The sequence below is a fragment of the Vidua chalybeata genome, chromosome 5 (genome assembly GCF_026979565.1).
Source record: "Vidua chalybeata isolate OUT-0048 chromosome 5, bVidCha1 merged haplotype, whole genome shotgun sequence".
Classification (NCBI taxonomy): Eukaryota; Metazoa; Chordata; class Aves; order Passeriformes; family Viduidae; genus Vidua; species Vidua chalybeata.
The window spans coordinates 63,160,068-63,176,833 of NC_071534.1; the positions used below are offsets into that span (position 1 = coordinate 63,160,068).

Here is a 16,766-nt window from a genome sequence, read left to right on the forward strand (position 1 = left end):
GTGGAAAGTGGCAGCTGTGGGGTTGACAGAGATCTGTTTGCTAGATCAGAGTTTTCAAGGTACTGGGAACTCTGAGAAAATTCCAGGTGTTTCAAGATCTCAAAATGCTGTTTATCTTCAATGGGCAGCTCTGGACATTGTGCACTTTTGACACTAAGGCTACTTTTTTAACCTATTTGAAGTTTGGAATCCCAGTGTAAGCACTACTTATTACCTGATTTAAGATTTGTTACAGTATGTACTTAGTGAAAAACAGAAGGTTTGGACTCAAAGTCTTATTTGCATTCTCTTCTAGTATTTGTTATGGGATGTCATTTATAAAAAATGAACAGAAAGTCATGCATGTCTCTGAATTCGAACCAAAGAAAAACAATTCAAATTTGAGATTTTACCTTAATTTTTAAAAGTCTTTTAAGATGACAAATCAAGGTGTAGCACAAGAAGATTTTTCCTAAGACAGTGCTTAAGACTGATTTTTTAAAATGAAATCTCATCAAGACCTTGCAGCAGTTGCTTAAAATAAAGAAGCTGCAAAGCAAATTGTTCTAAAAGGTTGGATGAAACGTGCCAGAACAGCTGTCCACTCTCAGGGCATCAGTTCACTACAGAGAAAATGCAGTCCCTAAAAAAGAAGGCCATGACTTTCTGTAAAAATGTGATTGCTTATCTTACATCCAAATTATATTAATTATTTTCAATACGGGTTACTTGCTATTAGACTGCATATTTGAAAATAATGTCATGAAGTGTTTTGGTTTCCCAAGAAATAGGCCATTTGTGAAGACAAAATTTGATAGAAATTAGAAAAAGACTGCTGAAACGGGAAGTCTTGAGTGACATAGCGCTCTAATACAGATTATGTGAATTGAATTAGAATACCACAGGAAAGGGTCTAACTAATCAGAGACTGATTTAAAACTGAAGCGTGTTCAACTTGAAGTGTTACATGTATGTCTTGTACAAATATATATGAGAACTATAATGCACTGTAGGGCAGATGTGTAATTCCTTATGACCTGTTCATATGTGGTAGAATAGCACCAAATTGGATCTTTATGGTCCAGGTTGGTTCTCCTTAGTTTTCAGGAGGAAAAGTCCTGTATCTTTCACAATGTGACTCTAGAATGACCTGTAAAAGTCACAAGCTGAGAGGAGACAAGATAGCATCTGCTTATTTAGAAAGAATGATATGAGTTTCAACTCGAGGAGTTCCTCTCAACTGCTTTCAGATTTAATTATAGGACTCTGCATGCTAAGAATTGAAGGACAATAAAAACAGTTAAACTTCTGATAAATATCATAAAAGCTGATGACCCTGAGTCTCTCCTGAAACACAGAGTTCATGAAGGGGTCATAAATATCTAAGAAATATGAAGAGAAACTTACAGAACAAAGCCCTTAGTATGAAGTATGAGAAAGGCAAATAGATAATTTTTTCTAATGCTTATGAAAGATTCAGCATGTGTAAAAAACCAATAATGCAATAATGAACGGAGGTTAGTAGAAATGTGAAAAATAAACCATACTACTTTGTATTCATGCAAATATGTCTTTTGAGACAATCATTGCCATTTACAGACAATAGAGCGCATGCAAAGTCTCTTTTATTGTGCAGTAAATACACATAAGAAAAAGTTAATGGAGTGCATACAATTTCGAACATATTCATTTCATTTGCCTTCAAACTGTCTTTATGATTTTTAAACAATTTAAAATATATTAAGTCTGAACTGACTCAAACAAAACTGATACATAATTTGCAATTATTAACTCAACAACAGCTTTAACATTCTGCTGTACTTATTCAGAAGCAGCATTTTTAATTGCACTATTTATAATACATCAGAAAGGTTCCTTTCATGAACTTAAGAGAGATAAACTCTTGTGCTTATTTGGCAGACGTGTATGGGGTGCATATAAAACCAGCTACGCTGCATAACCCATCAACAGAAATAAAATACTTTATGTAAGTTTATTGAAGTATGAGATTGTCTTGCAGTATTCAAATGACAAATTATCTTACATAATCACAATTCTGAATGCACAGAAGTCCACATGACAGGACGCTTTCAACAAACCATATGTAGAATGTTATTTTGCTATTAAGCTCTATATGGTTCTAACATATAATATGTACTTAATGAACAGACTATTTCTATATAAACACAGATCTAAATTGGTGCATCGGGAGATGGAATTATAATTTTTTGAGTTCTATCATGAAATTTCATGCACATAAAATTACTGGAGTTTTTTAGAGATTTGGGAGATTATTTCCAAATCCCAACAAAAACTATTGCAAATAAGTTCAATGATTCACAGTCACTGGAGAGAGCTGCACATAAAGACTGATGGCAGAGTCTGTATTGTACATGGAATGTTCTACACAGTATAATTGAAAAGTAGACATAAACTAGTGAAAAGGAAAATGCACAAGCAAACCATAAGGAAAGCAAATAAACAACATTTTAGTAGCATGCAATAGTAACTTAACACCATTCAGAAACTGTTAGGGTAAAATAAAAAATATCAAATACGACAAAACAAATCAACCCCCAAAAATGTAGATACACAGAAGATGCACCAAGGAACAGAAAAAGAACAAGTCTTTGAAGTGTAACAAAAATCAGACACATGCATAGAAATGAGGATTTGCGTTGTGATAGTAAGATACCAGTCTGAGGCCTAATTTACCTTCACTGTCTGACATGGCATGCTGGAAGTCATCCATGATGAAGGCTATATCTCGATCATAGCCTCGAGTCCGTGACTCCTCCCTCATATGCTGCTGGACCTCGGGTAATGAATGGCTCGATCCAAACTGGTCCCTGGTATCTGCAGATATTGGTGGCAAGGGTCCAGCTGCAGCTCTTGCCATTCCCATTGGCTGTCCAACAGGACTTAGTGGGCTCTCCTCCTCTGAGTTCTGTGCTACTATTGGGATCCTTCCCCTGCTTTGGCTAATAGGTAGACTGGTGGGTTTAGTTCTTCCAGAAGGTGCTGCATGGCTAAAGGAAACATCTAAAGGTTCAGCTTCTTGGGCTTTCAGTCTTAAAGAAGAACTGGAAGAATCTCTTTTCAATGACAAATCGAGCCCATACACTGAGGAGGGTCTAGATGAGGGCCTAGATCTACTACCACTGCTATAAGACTTGTCTGCTTCATCTTGTAGTGCAGATCTCATTGTTGGACCTAGTGCAGTCCCAAGGCCTGCTCCAATAGATGACGTCAGTGGTGGCCCCATGTACTTCTGTTGGTCACTGATGTTTTTTCTAAGGCCATAAGTGATATCATCCTGAAGAAGCCTTGCCCTAGTAGTAATTCCCCCAAGTGTTGAAGTGCTAGAAGTCATATAGCTTGAATAGTCAGGCTCAAGGTCTCTGCTTTCTTGGATAGGTGAAAACTTTGTTAGTTTGGGGTCTATCAAGGCTTTCTTGTGTTTTGACTGCTTCTGGTAAAGGAGGGCTGCTGGGAGCTGCTTAGCAGCCTGTTTCTCAAGAGTAAGCCTACCTATGCTGTATTTCTCAGATTTTGGAAAATGCCTGTAGCTGCCCTCTCCATGGTAATACTGTGACAGGCCAGCCAGATGATCGAGACTTTCTGCACCTCTACGGAACTCTTGCTTTATCTGGTGTTTCAGAAGTTTGAGCTCATAAGGGTCCTCCATTGGATCTTCATCAGCTTTAACATAGGAATGTAACCTAGAGGAAGTCTGCAGTGGTGCTAGGAAGTCTGACACTTCTTGTGCTCTCCTGGCCTCAGTTGTGCGAAGAAGTCGATCTGTTTTGGTCAGATCTTTCTCATGGAGGCTAAAACTGGAACCAAGAGCTCCTGTTCCTTTAGTAAGTTCTCCTATATCATCAATCAGCACATAATTTCGGGGTGTATGGTGGTGGTCTATATCTGCATAGAACGAATCTGCAGATATGCTTGATATAGGGCTGCTTGCTATGCTGTTTCTCTCATCTAGTCCTATCCTTAAGTCCAAGGTAGAGTATTTACTGCCCAGCTGGGAAACTGCATAACTATTGTCAGTTGAAACTGGTGCTATCATGAGAGGCTGATTGCGAATAACATCATAGTTTGTTGTTATCTTAGGCTCCATATATAATGTGGTCTGTCTTGGCTTTGGCTGTATCACCATCATCTGTGATGGGAGTTGATAAGATGGCTGTTGAGATGGTGGAGGTTGAGCCTGTGGGGTAAAGGACATAGTAGCTCCTGTTTGGAATGCTGTCTGGGTCTGATAGGGTGAAACCTGCTGGTGATACAAAGGCTGCTGTTGTTGGTAATGTGACTGCTGTGTGAACTGAGTTGGTGCTTGAGTTGGCAGGGCAGGAGATGAATACTGATATTGAGCATATGGGCTTGTAGCAGGGGCAAACTGTGTTTCTGGCTGGGTTTGTGGTGGCATAAACTGGTTAAATTCTGTCTGGGGTGCAGTACGTGGTCTTTCCAAGCCATGCTGAGTTTCTATTCTTGTTGACCTGGTATTATTAACTTCACTGTCTGACATATAATCACGTTCTTCTGCTACTCCTTGGAGATAGGCACGCTCTCTCTTTTCTCTTTCTTTTAGTAGGGCTTCTTTCCTCCTATTAATGCCCATTTCCAAGTATCTTAACTTGGCATCTATTTCTTTTTCCTCTTCATCTAGCTCTGCTTGCTTCTTCCTAAGCTTGGCTGATTCACGTTCAACCAGATCCAATTCCCTGTCTATATCCTGAAGAATTTTGGCTCTGGCCATAGTGGTGGTCCTACAAATCCTTCTCCGTGAAACTGATCCCACAGAAGTATATGGGGACTGAGTTCCTGCTGTTGCTTCCTCTGGAGGTGGATTGGGCAGAGTCCTCTTCACCTTCTTTTGAGTGCTGGATGGAGTCATGCTTGAAGAACCTTTTGACTGCAATAGAAGAAACAAGACTGAATCACTATTCTGAAGGAAAATTAATCACAAGTTATTTAAATTTTTCAGGGTATGGCTTTTTAACTAAACCACATATTTCCTTAACACAGAGTAAATTTTGTATCTGTGATTAAGCAGCAGAAAATAGAAAGGAAAATGGCTATCAGTCTGCTAAAGATGAGCGATCTAATGCAAAAATAATGGTGACACTCACTAGGACTTTGTTAAGCCTAAGATTAAAAAACCTACGTTATATTCTTAAAGTTGAATCAATAGTAATTTGAAAGTTTTTTCTTTTTTTTTCTTTAATTTCTGCATGGTTATACATAAACATATTCAATGCATATGTGTGTGGGAGGGAAATATATATACATATACACCTCCATTTTATATAACATTTAATTTAATAAAAATATGTATAATGATAAGTGTACTTATATAAACATTAATGATTAAATTTATATATAATCTGTATGGTCAAATAGATGACTGAGCCAGACAATGAATGTATACCCATAGGTATAACTTGTACTGAAATCTCGACAACAAAGCAGAACTTTCTATTGAAAAGACACGTAGTTCTTACATCATCTTGCAATTTTTTGCCTCATATCTGATACTATATATATTATATATATATATATATATATAAATATATATATATATATATATATATATTTTTTTTTTTTTTCCCTCAGGGGATTTTCTTGTCCCTTACAAAACTGGTAAAAGCTTTTTTCAGTTCACTGGAGACTTTCATAAATTAAATTTGTTCCAGTTAGGAAGCTACAGTTTAAAACTTTAAAAAAAAAAAAATTAAGCAGTATAAAATTATAGCAATTTAATTCCATCCAGATGTCCAGACTTCCCCACAGTTAACGGTAGAAGAGTGATTCATCCTGATGTAGAACTATCTACCTTAGGCTGATAATTAATTTTTTTTGAGGTGCCAATCTCTCTTCATCAGCTAGGGAAGTAGACAATGCAACTGGTTAGATGCAATTAAATTTGCATCCTAAATCACAAATGTTTTTTAATATATTTTTGTTTTAGTTTTAACATTTAGGCTCCCAAGCAATGTATACAGATTAAGAAGCAGGACCTGAATGATTTTGAAATCCTATCTCCTATCTCCCTAAAAGCTTCTTACAAATCTTGCCTTAGCAAAGGAAAAGAGGTTGATCTACACCTAAAGAACACTGAAACAAAAGAAAAATCAGCTCAGCCATTACAGAATGCAGATATGTTATTACCAACATATGGAAACATTTTAGCTCATTTAATAAGAGAAGAATAAAACCAATATTGATCAAAATAACTCTCCTGCCTCTGCAGATCAGGACAGCATTTCTGCAAGGATTAATATTTTTAGTTTAAAATGTAATTTCTTTTGAAATAAATGCTACTTCATTCAGATAAGTTATAAATAATATTAATTTTAAGTAGGAGTTTATAATTCAGTATTTTCTCAGTTTATTTTAATATGGCATCAACAAACTGTACAAGTTTTTAAGAAGTATTGACAATTCCCTTTTGCTGGTCCTCTGTTACCTAGCTTTAAAAAATTATAATCAACACATCCTTTGCCACGGATCTTTAAGGAAACATTCACCACCTTTTCAAGCGCCATTTAAGTTCTTTTATTCTCTTCATCTAAATTCCATCAACTTTTGCACATTTCAGATTTCAATAAAAGCAATTTAATCTTTTCAGCTTCCTGTGTCCATTTCACAAATCCATGTTGTGCCAACAAATCAAAGGAGCTAATTTTATCTTGCTCAGTGTGCACTTACATGCAAAGACAATTTAATCATCTACAGTAGGTCTAGTTGGCTAATGTTTTATATTGCAAAATCAATGTAACCACTGTTAGCTCCCCCTCCTGAACTGAAATAGGGATCACAGATGGTGAAGCAGTCACAGATGGTCACTGGTATTGGGAAGCACTATTAATAAAATAGTCATTAAAAGGTCTACAATACTTTATGGAATTAATAATTTTAGATAATAGTTAAGTAACTGATGCATAAATCTCAGTGTCTATGTGTTTTATGTGTCTCAGTGTACTATGAGTTTTAACAAAAAAAATTGTTTTTAGATCTCTCTGTATATGAAGAAACTTAGACTAACAGATATTATAGGAAGATGTTACACTTGCTTTTGAAAACATATTGATACCTCTAGTTTTTAGCTACTATTCTCACAAAAGGAAGCCTTAATTACTTTTACTTGAGATTTATACTGGGACAAGAAAAAGAAAATTATTACTGCGATAAAATGTGTGCATTTTTCTTGTTCCTGGATATTTCCATCATCACTTCTGTTAGCATGCTGCCTGGGAACTGTCTTAGTATATTGAAGGGAAGTTTAACTGCGATAAACTGCGATAAAAGATAACTTTAATGTGGCTGTTTTTAGTTTTTGCATTTCTACTGACTTTGTTAAATAGCATCGGGAAGAAAAAGGCAAGCTAGGGCTGTTCTAGCCAAATTCTAATCTCTTTATCAAAAAGAATTGTGAGTGGAAAGGAGTATTTGTGTTGTCTAGTCCTATCTCTGTATTTTGGTCATTGTCTCACATTTATAATGTATGCTCACTTTACATTTTAAGTACCCAAAGGAAAGATGGGGCAGAAATCTTCATGAGACCACTCTGGAGCCACATAAACCTATCAAATACAAGCAGGCATTTTTAGACCTTACAATCACTGGTTAAAGGTTAAGTTAGATGTCAGACAGGTGATCTTAGAAGCTCTCTGACTGAATAAACAATGAAGTTTTCTACTATATTTTACCATGTTTTCCATCTTAATTCTAGTCAGATCACTTCTAGCTAACTATTAGCATCCTCACTAATTTTTTTTAAAAAAATTTTGTTTAGCAAACCATCAGTCTAAATTTTGAGCGTAACTTCCAAAAACGAAAAGTAAATTATTCTGGTTTTTTGTTTTACGATCATGCTCATATAAATGTTATTACTTTATTGCTGACTCTTGTATAATTTTACACTAGTCTGGAATATCCCTTCAGGGTGGACTTAATGGTAATCAGATATGCTTCTGAGGCAAAACTGACCTTGTTAAAATAAGGCCTAAGCTCATAAAGCTACAGAGAAGTTCTCCGCAATACGACAAACTAAAGAACTGAGGAACAATCTTTCTCTTCCAACACCACTCCTCAAGCCTAAAAAAGTTTTGAAATAAACATAGGAGGAAATCTTCTCAGTCTTGCAGTTCAGTGACAAGATAACATCACAGTAAGGAAGCCCAAAGACTGAGCTGAAGCTTGCATGCAAACAGATTTAGCAAAATCTTGCTTTTCTGCCTTGCCAATACACATTAGTCTTGACGTGAGTTGGAATTTATAGAGGTCATCTGGACAAAGGCTTGTGAACTGTGTTAAATTGTGTTAAAACTTTGGAATAACTCTTTTGCAATGACCATCCTGTTCCTTGTGAATCTTTCTAAAAATACCTTTTTCTACCTATTTTTGTCTCTTTTAATTTGATGTCATTGTTGACAAAGCCAGCAAGACTCTGACCCGCTACAAGAATCAGTCAATTACTAGGAAATACTAATATGTTCTGCTGCTTTTTATCTGTTTTAAAGAGATAGCTTACTCTGGGGGACTGAATGGCTCAGGATACCTGTGATGAATTTCTACCTCTAAACACTGTGTTTGATCCTAGCTATGCAATCTTTCTTGTCCTCTTCACAATTGAGTTTTTGAACATGATATGCTGCTCTCCATTCAGGTAGCCATGTTCGGATATTAGTTTCATTTGCTCAGAAGCTCAGCTTTGACACTTGAGTATACAATTCTTCCATAATTCTTGCATGTTTTGAATTTTACTAGTAAAAATGTAATCCTTTTTATTCATTCCTCTTTTAAAATTTTCTGTGATCACCACACAATCTTCATCTTCTTTGGCCCTCTTTAGAGCTGACAAAACATACCTGCACTTATATATATATATATCTACAATATGTCTACATATATATGCATTTGCAGAAGCCAATTACAGTTGTGATGACAGCATCTTATTAGTTTGTCATCACAAGGCTATAAAATAGACACAGTGATGTCAGATTACTACAGCCTGTGGTGCTGTGAAAAGCAAAGGTAAAGTGGATTATAAATAAGGCTTTTCCACTGCCACAATCCCCAGAAGACTCAACAGCATGGTGAAAATCCTGCTCTATACTGCAGAGGAACAAAAACTCACTTTCTGTAGGGCTAGGTTCCTTGAAACATTTGACGCTAATTTGCAACAGACTTGAAATGTCAGCAGAAAGTTGGCTGTATTCTGGTTTTTCCTTCTACTAGAAAAACTATGCAAACAATATTTTTTGTCTTAAAACAAGGACCATGCAGGCAATAAACTGTCACAGAAAACTTATGACTAGCATCAAGTTGAGAGATGGATGCTGATGTGTTAATGAAATTACTGGAAATAAACTGTTTCCACTGGATAAGATGTCAGGTAGTGGAGGGATAGAAATTACTCTTCCATTCAGAAAAAAAATCACCTAGGGTTGGGACCAATGCAGATTGTTAAGGTGAAGCCTGTGCTGTAGCTCACTTTCCAGCTCTCACATCTTGGATTTCTCATGTAACAAAAACCTTCCCGAATGCAACCCCTCCAAAGCGCCAAAATGCACAGTTAAAATTGCAAATGTAAGACAGCTGTTCTACTTATAAAGAGTTGGAATGTGTTACTCAGTATTACAGCATGTGGTCTTCATTGTTAGAAATGCATCAGAAAAGTCAGACATTTTGACAATTCATTATTTTAAACATGTAATTTACTGCAAAGAATCCATGAAAATCTGTTATCGTTCATTAAAGATTTCTCAGTAATTTAACAGTATCTTTAAAATTGCTTGCAAATGAGACCCAACTCCTAATGATATTAAAACTAGTATTAGATTACTTTATTTAAGTATGGAATCCTTAACTACATCTTCCTATAGGTGCAGAGGTCCTGAACAATGTTTTGTAACTTGTGCTGTGCAAAGAAATTTTCTCATGTAGGTTTTTATGGACACTTCTGGACTTAATATCTATTATGTGGTAACTGCTGATGAGAAGGCACCACCTTTGTTAACCCCTGGTTAACAAATGTTAGAGCAAGAATACTGAGAAGCTTCTCCCCACTGGCTAAGGCTGACATAGGGACACTTCTATAGCAGGAAGAACCACAGAAGGTGGGAACCTCAAATGAAGCCATCAGGTTAAGGGAAGCAGATGAGTTGTGTATGGTAAGGAAAATATATAGAAACATGTATTTAATAAAAGCTGGTGTCATCAGCAGTGCTGAGACTGGAGTAATACATGCTCTGAACAAATTCTAACCCATAGTAAAAACTTATCATACAACCAATATTGCCTTGGCTTGTGTGCCATTGCTGGCAAGGGTAGTGCAAGACTAATTTGATGAGCTGAATTTGGCCTTGTATCGGGGAGTGAAATACCCTGCTTCATGAGTAATATACTAGAGCTTTCCTTCATTGTAAGTCTTGCCCTTTTTTTTCTGCAAGTATGTTGCTCTGGGGAATGAGCAGTCAGGCAGAAAACTAGTTTCTACATCACTACACAGCAGCACTGAGATGCCAGTCAGTCTGATTTTCTCTCACTTTTTTTTTTTTTTTTCCCCACTTCTTTGGAGGCCTCTAAAGATAAATTTCTTTTCTGTTAACATCAATATACAATTTTTAGAAATAGTCTATTCCAAAACAATAAGAATTTTTTAGTTTTTTTGCTTTCCTTCATGTCAGTCAGAGTTATTCATTCCTCAGATAAACACTTTTGTACTTTCCATCCCTTTACTCCTTCATTTTCTCTGTGAAATTGTTTGAAATTGCCATTTTCACTTCAAATGCAAGGGAGACAACACAGTGCACTTCCTAACAGCTGACGTGATGTGAGATACCAACTTCTATCCTCAGTTAAACACATAAAAGCCCATATGCTTCTTTTGATCATGAGGGGAGAAGGAAGAAATTCAAAGGAAATTTGATATGCAAACTACAGACAGATGTGGCCCTTAAACTGTGATTTTCAAAGGGATCTAAATCTACATTTCATCTACTTTATGAGAGCAGACGTAATAGTTGTTCCCAGTTGTTTGCACAGAAAACAGATTTACACAGACTGATTTGGGATTCATTTGGAACAGGATTGACAAATTTGCCTATAAAGAGTAATGGGGCAATTCCCTTCTCAATTTCTAAAAATTAGAAAGAGCAATTTAAATCAGCAGTAATACATAACTGAAAAATAAGTTCACAAGAAAAAATGAAATCCATTGTTTTGAAACTTTGATTTAAATAGTGTAATTGGAACAACATTCCATGTATGTGCATTCAAAGGATTTTAGACAACATACACATTATTCACAAGCTTACATTTTAATTCCCTTATCTTACCTCTACAGATCATATCTACGCTGTTTGCTTTCCCTGCTCACTGAAAACAGTCCTTTTCCCCAGTTGCCTAAGTACAATTCACCACTTTTTGTAATTTTTTTTCTTTCATAGCTTAACCGTTATGTAAAAGGGAAACATTTCTAGTTAACTCACAGTAACATTACCTTCAAAACTCATTATTTTCTTTTTTATTCCTAATTTTCCCCATCTGCAATCCTTTTCTATTTATCTTTGCAACCATATTACTTGTCTTTGCAAGATGTACTGGGATAGCACTTTATGTGAGAGATTCACTGTTTAATTATATTAAATGTATACAGAATTACAGGTATTTCAGTTACTTTGCAATGGAGAAAAACATCTGGCAGATTGATTCAGACAATGGGCATCTGTCAAGCCAGTAGAAAGAGTCAAATTGTCAGAGTTGAGTACTGCTTCTGCATTGGAATCTCTTTACCAAATGGGCTCAATGTTTTTCCCATTATTCAATCTCTGAGAAAGAAGAGAAGGAAAAATAAGGAAAAGGAAGGGAAAGGGGGAACGGAGAGGAGAAGGCGGAAAGCCTGTCCTCCAACCAGAGGAACATGGTCAGAATTCATTTTCTGAATGACAAATACAATTTTCATACTTTGCTATGAAAGCCTTGAAAACATTGCAGGAAATATACAGCTGCTATATAGGCAATATCTACTGATGCTTCCTAAATGCTTGTCTTTATATGCTTTGTACTAAGATATGTTAAATATTCTCAAGTATTTTATTTATATATCAGTAAACTAAAAATTATTGAGGGACTTTACAGAAAGAAAATACTATTCTACCCTTGTTTCACTACTGTGTTTTCAGTATCAACTCCAGCTCATACTCTGAGAGCTCCAGTACTACAGCCCTACTCCAGGGCCAAAGACTGATAAAGAATTTAAAACAAGTCCCTTTTTCTGTGAATTAAAATCTTTCCTCATTTGCTAATTACTTTTAAGAAGATATGCAATTTTTGTTTAAAATAAAAAAGGAACAAAATGAATGGATTTTTGCATTTTTCTATACATCATCTTCCACATGACTCAGGAAAGTTTCTGAAGAGGTGAATTGTTAAGCATATTTTTCTTTGACAGCCCAAAAGATTATTATATAAATGACAAAACAGAGGACAAAGAGTCCATGTAGGAGTCTATGTATTGAATAACAATAACTTGAACAAGAGGAAGATTCACTATATGGAGAAGTAAAAATGGCAGAACTAGAATTCCTCTGAGGTAGATACTTAACAAGATTAAGTCAAAGCCTGTAGATTCATGGTGACTATGTACAACATTGTATATTACACTACAACATAATTAGTGTTTCTTAATCATTCATCACTTCTTTTTCTCCCCTCTGGTGTTTCACTGACAGTTTAAAAAGAATTGTACATAATACAGAACCAAAAATACTCTGAACTTCTCTGCCAAAAGATTATCAAAAGTTATCAAAAGTTCTATGATGTGGATGGACAATCTGATGCCTGTGATAGATTAAGATATAGATATTGTTTGCACATGATGAGCCCTGTCTCCAACACATCCCATTTCTGGATTTAACTAACTGATAAGAACTGTACCTTAGTAATGTGTTTCAATACAGAGGCAATGTGATTCTGCCACTGGTAATTGAAACAAGCTATATTAAAGGATATTGTACCAAAATATTAACTGTTAGTTCTGGGATTTGTTGATTGCAAAGCTACTTGTGGCAATAGAGAAAGGCATCAGTCAACTTTATCTTCAAATAACAAAATCCTTGGAATAAATCTTTCTGCATGTAATGAAATAGCCTTAGCATGGGCTCATTCACTAATAAAAATAAATAATACACCATTTCCCATCATGTAACACACAAATCATTATGTGTCATACGCCTCAGTCAGGGTAATACATTTTATTTGAAACTCAGATCTCATCTATGGAAAATTTCACAGGATTATAAAGAATATTTTCACAGTAAATGACAATATACTTTAATTCTTTTCCTTTGCAATCTAACTGAGAATCCTGGCCAGAAAATACTTGTGAGAAAAATTCAGAACAGTTTATACTTATCAGTATGATATCCATATGCTGAATTAGCACCATCTGTTTTCAACAGATATCAGGCTACTTTGCAAACTTTTGGCAACAATTAAAAAAAAAAAAAAAAAACTAAAAAATACTGAAACAATCAAAATGAACTCTCCCTTTATCTTTGAAAGAAAGGAAATATCAGTCTTGCTGCATAGCGATGGAAAAAAAAAAAACAAACAAAACCAAACAAAAACGGTGTGAGAAAATCTTGGCTTTTTCTGCCTCTTCTTCACTACAGACTTCCTCCACAGGATGGGAGCTGACAAGACACCACATGCTGTGCCACAGCCCTTGTTTCTTCACAAGAGTGAGGATTCATCTGCCCAAGCACAGGCATCATCATGTGCAGAGTTAATCTGAGCTAGTCCTCCAGACTACTCAACTGCAAGAAAGTGCCATTTTTCTTCAGCTCACTCTATAATCACACCTGTTTCTCCTGACAACCGTGGAAACAGCCACATGTAACACACAACCCACCACTAAATATCTCAGGACAGGAGGTCATTCCCAGTCACCACAGCAGGAGCAGTTTCAACTCCTGCTTTTGGCTTCTCATGCAATATCTGCTTGAAGCAGAGTTTTAATAATTTTGTTTTTTTTTCTAGGAATCTCGCCACCTTTTCAATTCAGAAATTACACCTCTCCTCAGCAATCAAAGGTTCTGGGTTTGGCTCAGTTTGATCATTCAGGCAATATTTACTTTATTCTGTACTCATGATGCTTTACTTCCCCAGTCTAAGATTAAAGGTGGCAGAGTAAGCAGAGCCCTGATTAACCACTTTCTCTAAAATGTGGTTCATGCTGGGGAACAATGGCCATGTAGCTGCTGCTGTAAGGCACAGATCAGACAAACTCACCAAGTGCCCACCTGTCTAATTCAGGCCTTTCTACAGCCATCACAGCAAAATCTTCTTTTGTCCTTTCTGCTGAGCCCTGGCTTCATCTATACTGCTGTGCACCTGCAGAATGGTCTGCATTGAATTCCCCCTCCTTTTTCCAAAACTGTCTTAAAATTACCAATACAACACATTCTGTTGGTGGAAAGCACATTTCTTACTCAGCTCTGGTACTATATACCATGGTCCCAATATTACACACTGTTTAGAATAGAATAGAATAGAATAGAATAGAATAGAATAGAATAGAATAGAATAGAATAGAATAGAAACTAAAAGAAGTTTGGGGAACTCTCCTTGATTGCTGATACTTCTCTTCCAGGCTTCAACCCATTCCAAGAACTCACCAGCTATCAGGTCTTGCAGTAGACTCTGAATAAGCCCCTCTGCCTCAACTGGACAAGTTGATTTCTCCTTCCGTTCATATTGCAAGTATTTTTCTCTCTCTTCTCTGCAGTTTCTCAGTGTCTCCCTTAAACTTCCTTCTGCCTGAAACTTTTCCCTCTCCCTCCATCCCTCATTTTCTGAAGCATAAAAATTCCCCCTAAAATACGCTCAGCTGATCCCAGGGCAGGCGTAACCTTCACACCTTTTAAAGAAATGTAGTTGAACCTGACAACAAACAGAGTAGATCATCTGCCACAGATGGCTAAACTTAGGAGGTGTGAAAACTACTCACAGTATGTCCGGATTTTCCATTACACTTTTTCTACAGCGAGAACATGCACTAGCCAGACCACACAAAACTCCATATTCCTATTCTTATTCTCATATAAAAATGGCATTTCCAGTTTGATACAAATCCATTTCCAAGTGACACAAATCAAACAAAATCAAATTAACCTCTCCTCCCAACCCACCCCTAACCTTCAAAAAGCCAACTTTTTAAAGAACGCATTAACACTTGAATAAACACATACAGAAATCTGCTATAATGATACAAAACAGAGCATCTTCTCATGGAAGAAAACCAGCTTTTATCTGTTTAAACAGATACCAAAATGAAACAGATTACCTTTCTTTTTTTTTTTTTTTCCCAAATAATATTTTAAAATATATGAAACCATTTTCTCAGTGTTTACTTTGTGCTTGGGATTTTTTGTTTGTTTGTTTATTTTTATATGTATTCTACTCTCTGTGGATACTACGCCAGATTTAATCCATGCAGCTGGGACAGAGAAGTGGCAAATGCTTAATCATCTGTATTTAAAACTAGATTGGACATCCACTCCATCTCTTTACCAAAGAAATCCAGACAAGGAACTCAGTTTGGTCTTGATTAGCTCAACTGAATAAAACTGAGTTTTTAGAACATCCCCTTTCTCCTCTTTGGAGATAATATTTATATTTTATTATTTTACTAATTATTAAATATAATTTCTATTACTAGCACTGTAATCTACATTAATTTTCAGAGGAGGAAGTATTCCACTCCTGGATAAATTGCATCAGATGACAACCTTGCATGCAATATGATATTTAATGCAAATGTGTAGGGCTGAGGAAGAAGAAAGCAGTAACCTTTAATGAATTTTCTTCCTACTATTTTAATAGCAATTATGCTATTTTAGAATCATGACCTTCCTCTTCCCATTTCTGCTTATTGTGACAAGCAGGACAGGAAGACAGAAAGTTGGCAAAGACTACTTTTAAACACTAATGAAGCTAAAAATTAAGGTTAGGCAGCAGAAAAATCAGAAGTTAAAATAAAAAAAAATGTGCCATTTACAGTTTCTAAACCTACATATGTAACAAAAAAAAAAAAAAAAAAAGAAGAAAGAAAAGGAAAAACAGAATTTAATGCAAGAGTAATATTTCAAGACACAAAAGAAAAATGAATATTCTTATAGTTGGCCTGGAATCCAGGATATATATTCACTGCATGTACAAAAGGAAAAAGGCTCTTTTCTTCCCCCTAATTTTCAGATCTCCTATTCCTGTTCCAAAACATTCTTTGTCCACTACTGCCATAGGTAAAAAAAATCCAGATAAAAAATAGCTCTGCTTGATTATATGCATATGGACTATATCAATCACCCTAAACATGCAATATGACATTTCTTATTACAGAATCACAGGAAATAATAATTTAAAGATGTCCACAGGATAATGACAGATTTGGGTTAGTTCCCTTCTCTGTTCTTTTCTGTATGTTTTATTCACTGTTTTAAAATTTCTAGCAAACACAGAATTTACAAAGAAAAGAAAATTAATGAAACCCTGAAATATTTGTAATCATCCAAATGTACATTCTAGACCAGTGTGGAAGAGCAAGAGCTTAAAAATTAGTTCAAACCATTGAAAACTAATGGCTACTGAATATATTAGTGACATCTTATGTTCACAAAGTATCAGGCTTTGCCAGCATGTCATTTGTTATTTTTTGGGTCCAGAGGTGTTTACAGAAAATGAAATGATTGTTCTGAAGTCTCAAATAG

At 35.7% G+C, this 16,766-nt stretch overlaps 1 protein-coding gene across 1 annotated transcript in view; it reads right to left on the bottom strand.

The window, feature by feature from the left end:
* Nucleotides 1-16,766, bottom strand: part of PCLO (piccolo presynaptic cytomatrix protein) — a 311,393-nt gene that overhangs the window by 131,041 nt on the left and 163,586 nt on the right. Inside the window, exon 7 of the mRNA XM_053942472.1 lies at nt 2,695-4,903. Coding sequence (XP_053798447.1) covers nt 2,695-4,903 — 2,209 coding nt within the window. The remainder of the gene's footprint in view (nt 1-2,694; nt 4,904-16,766) is intronic.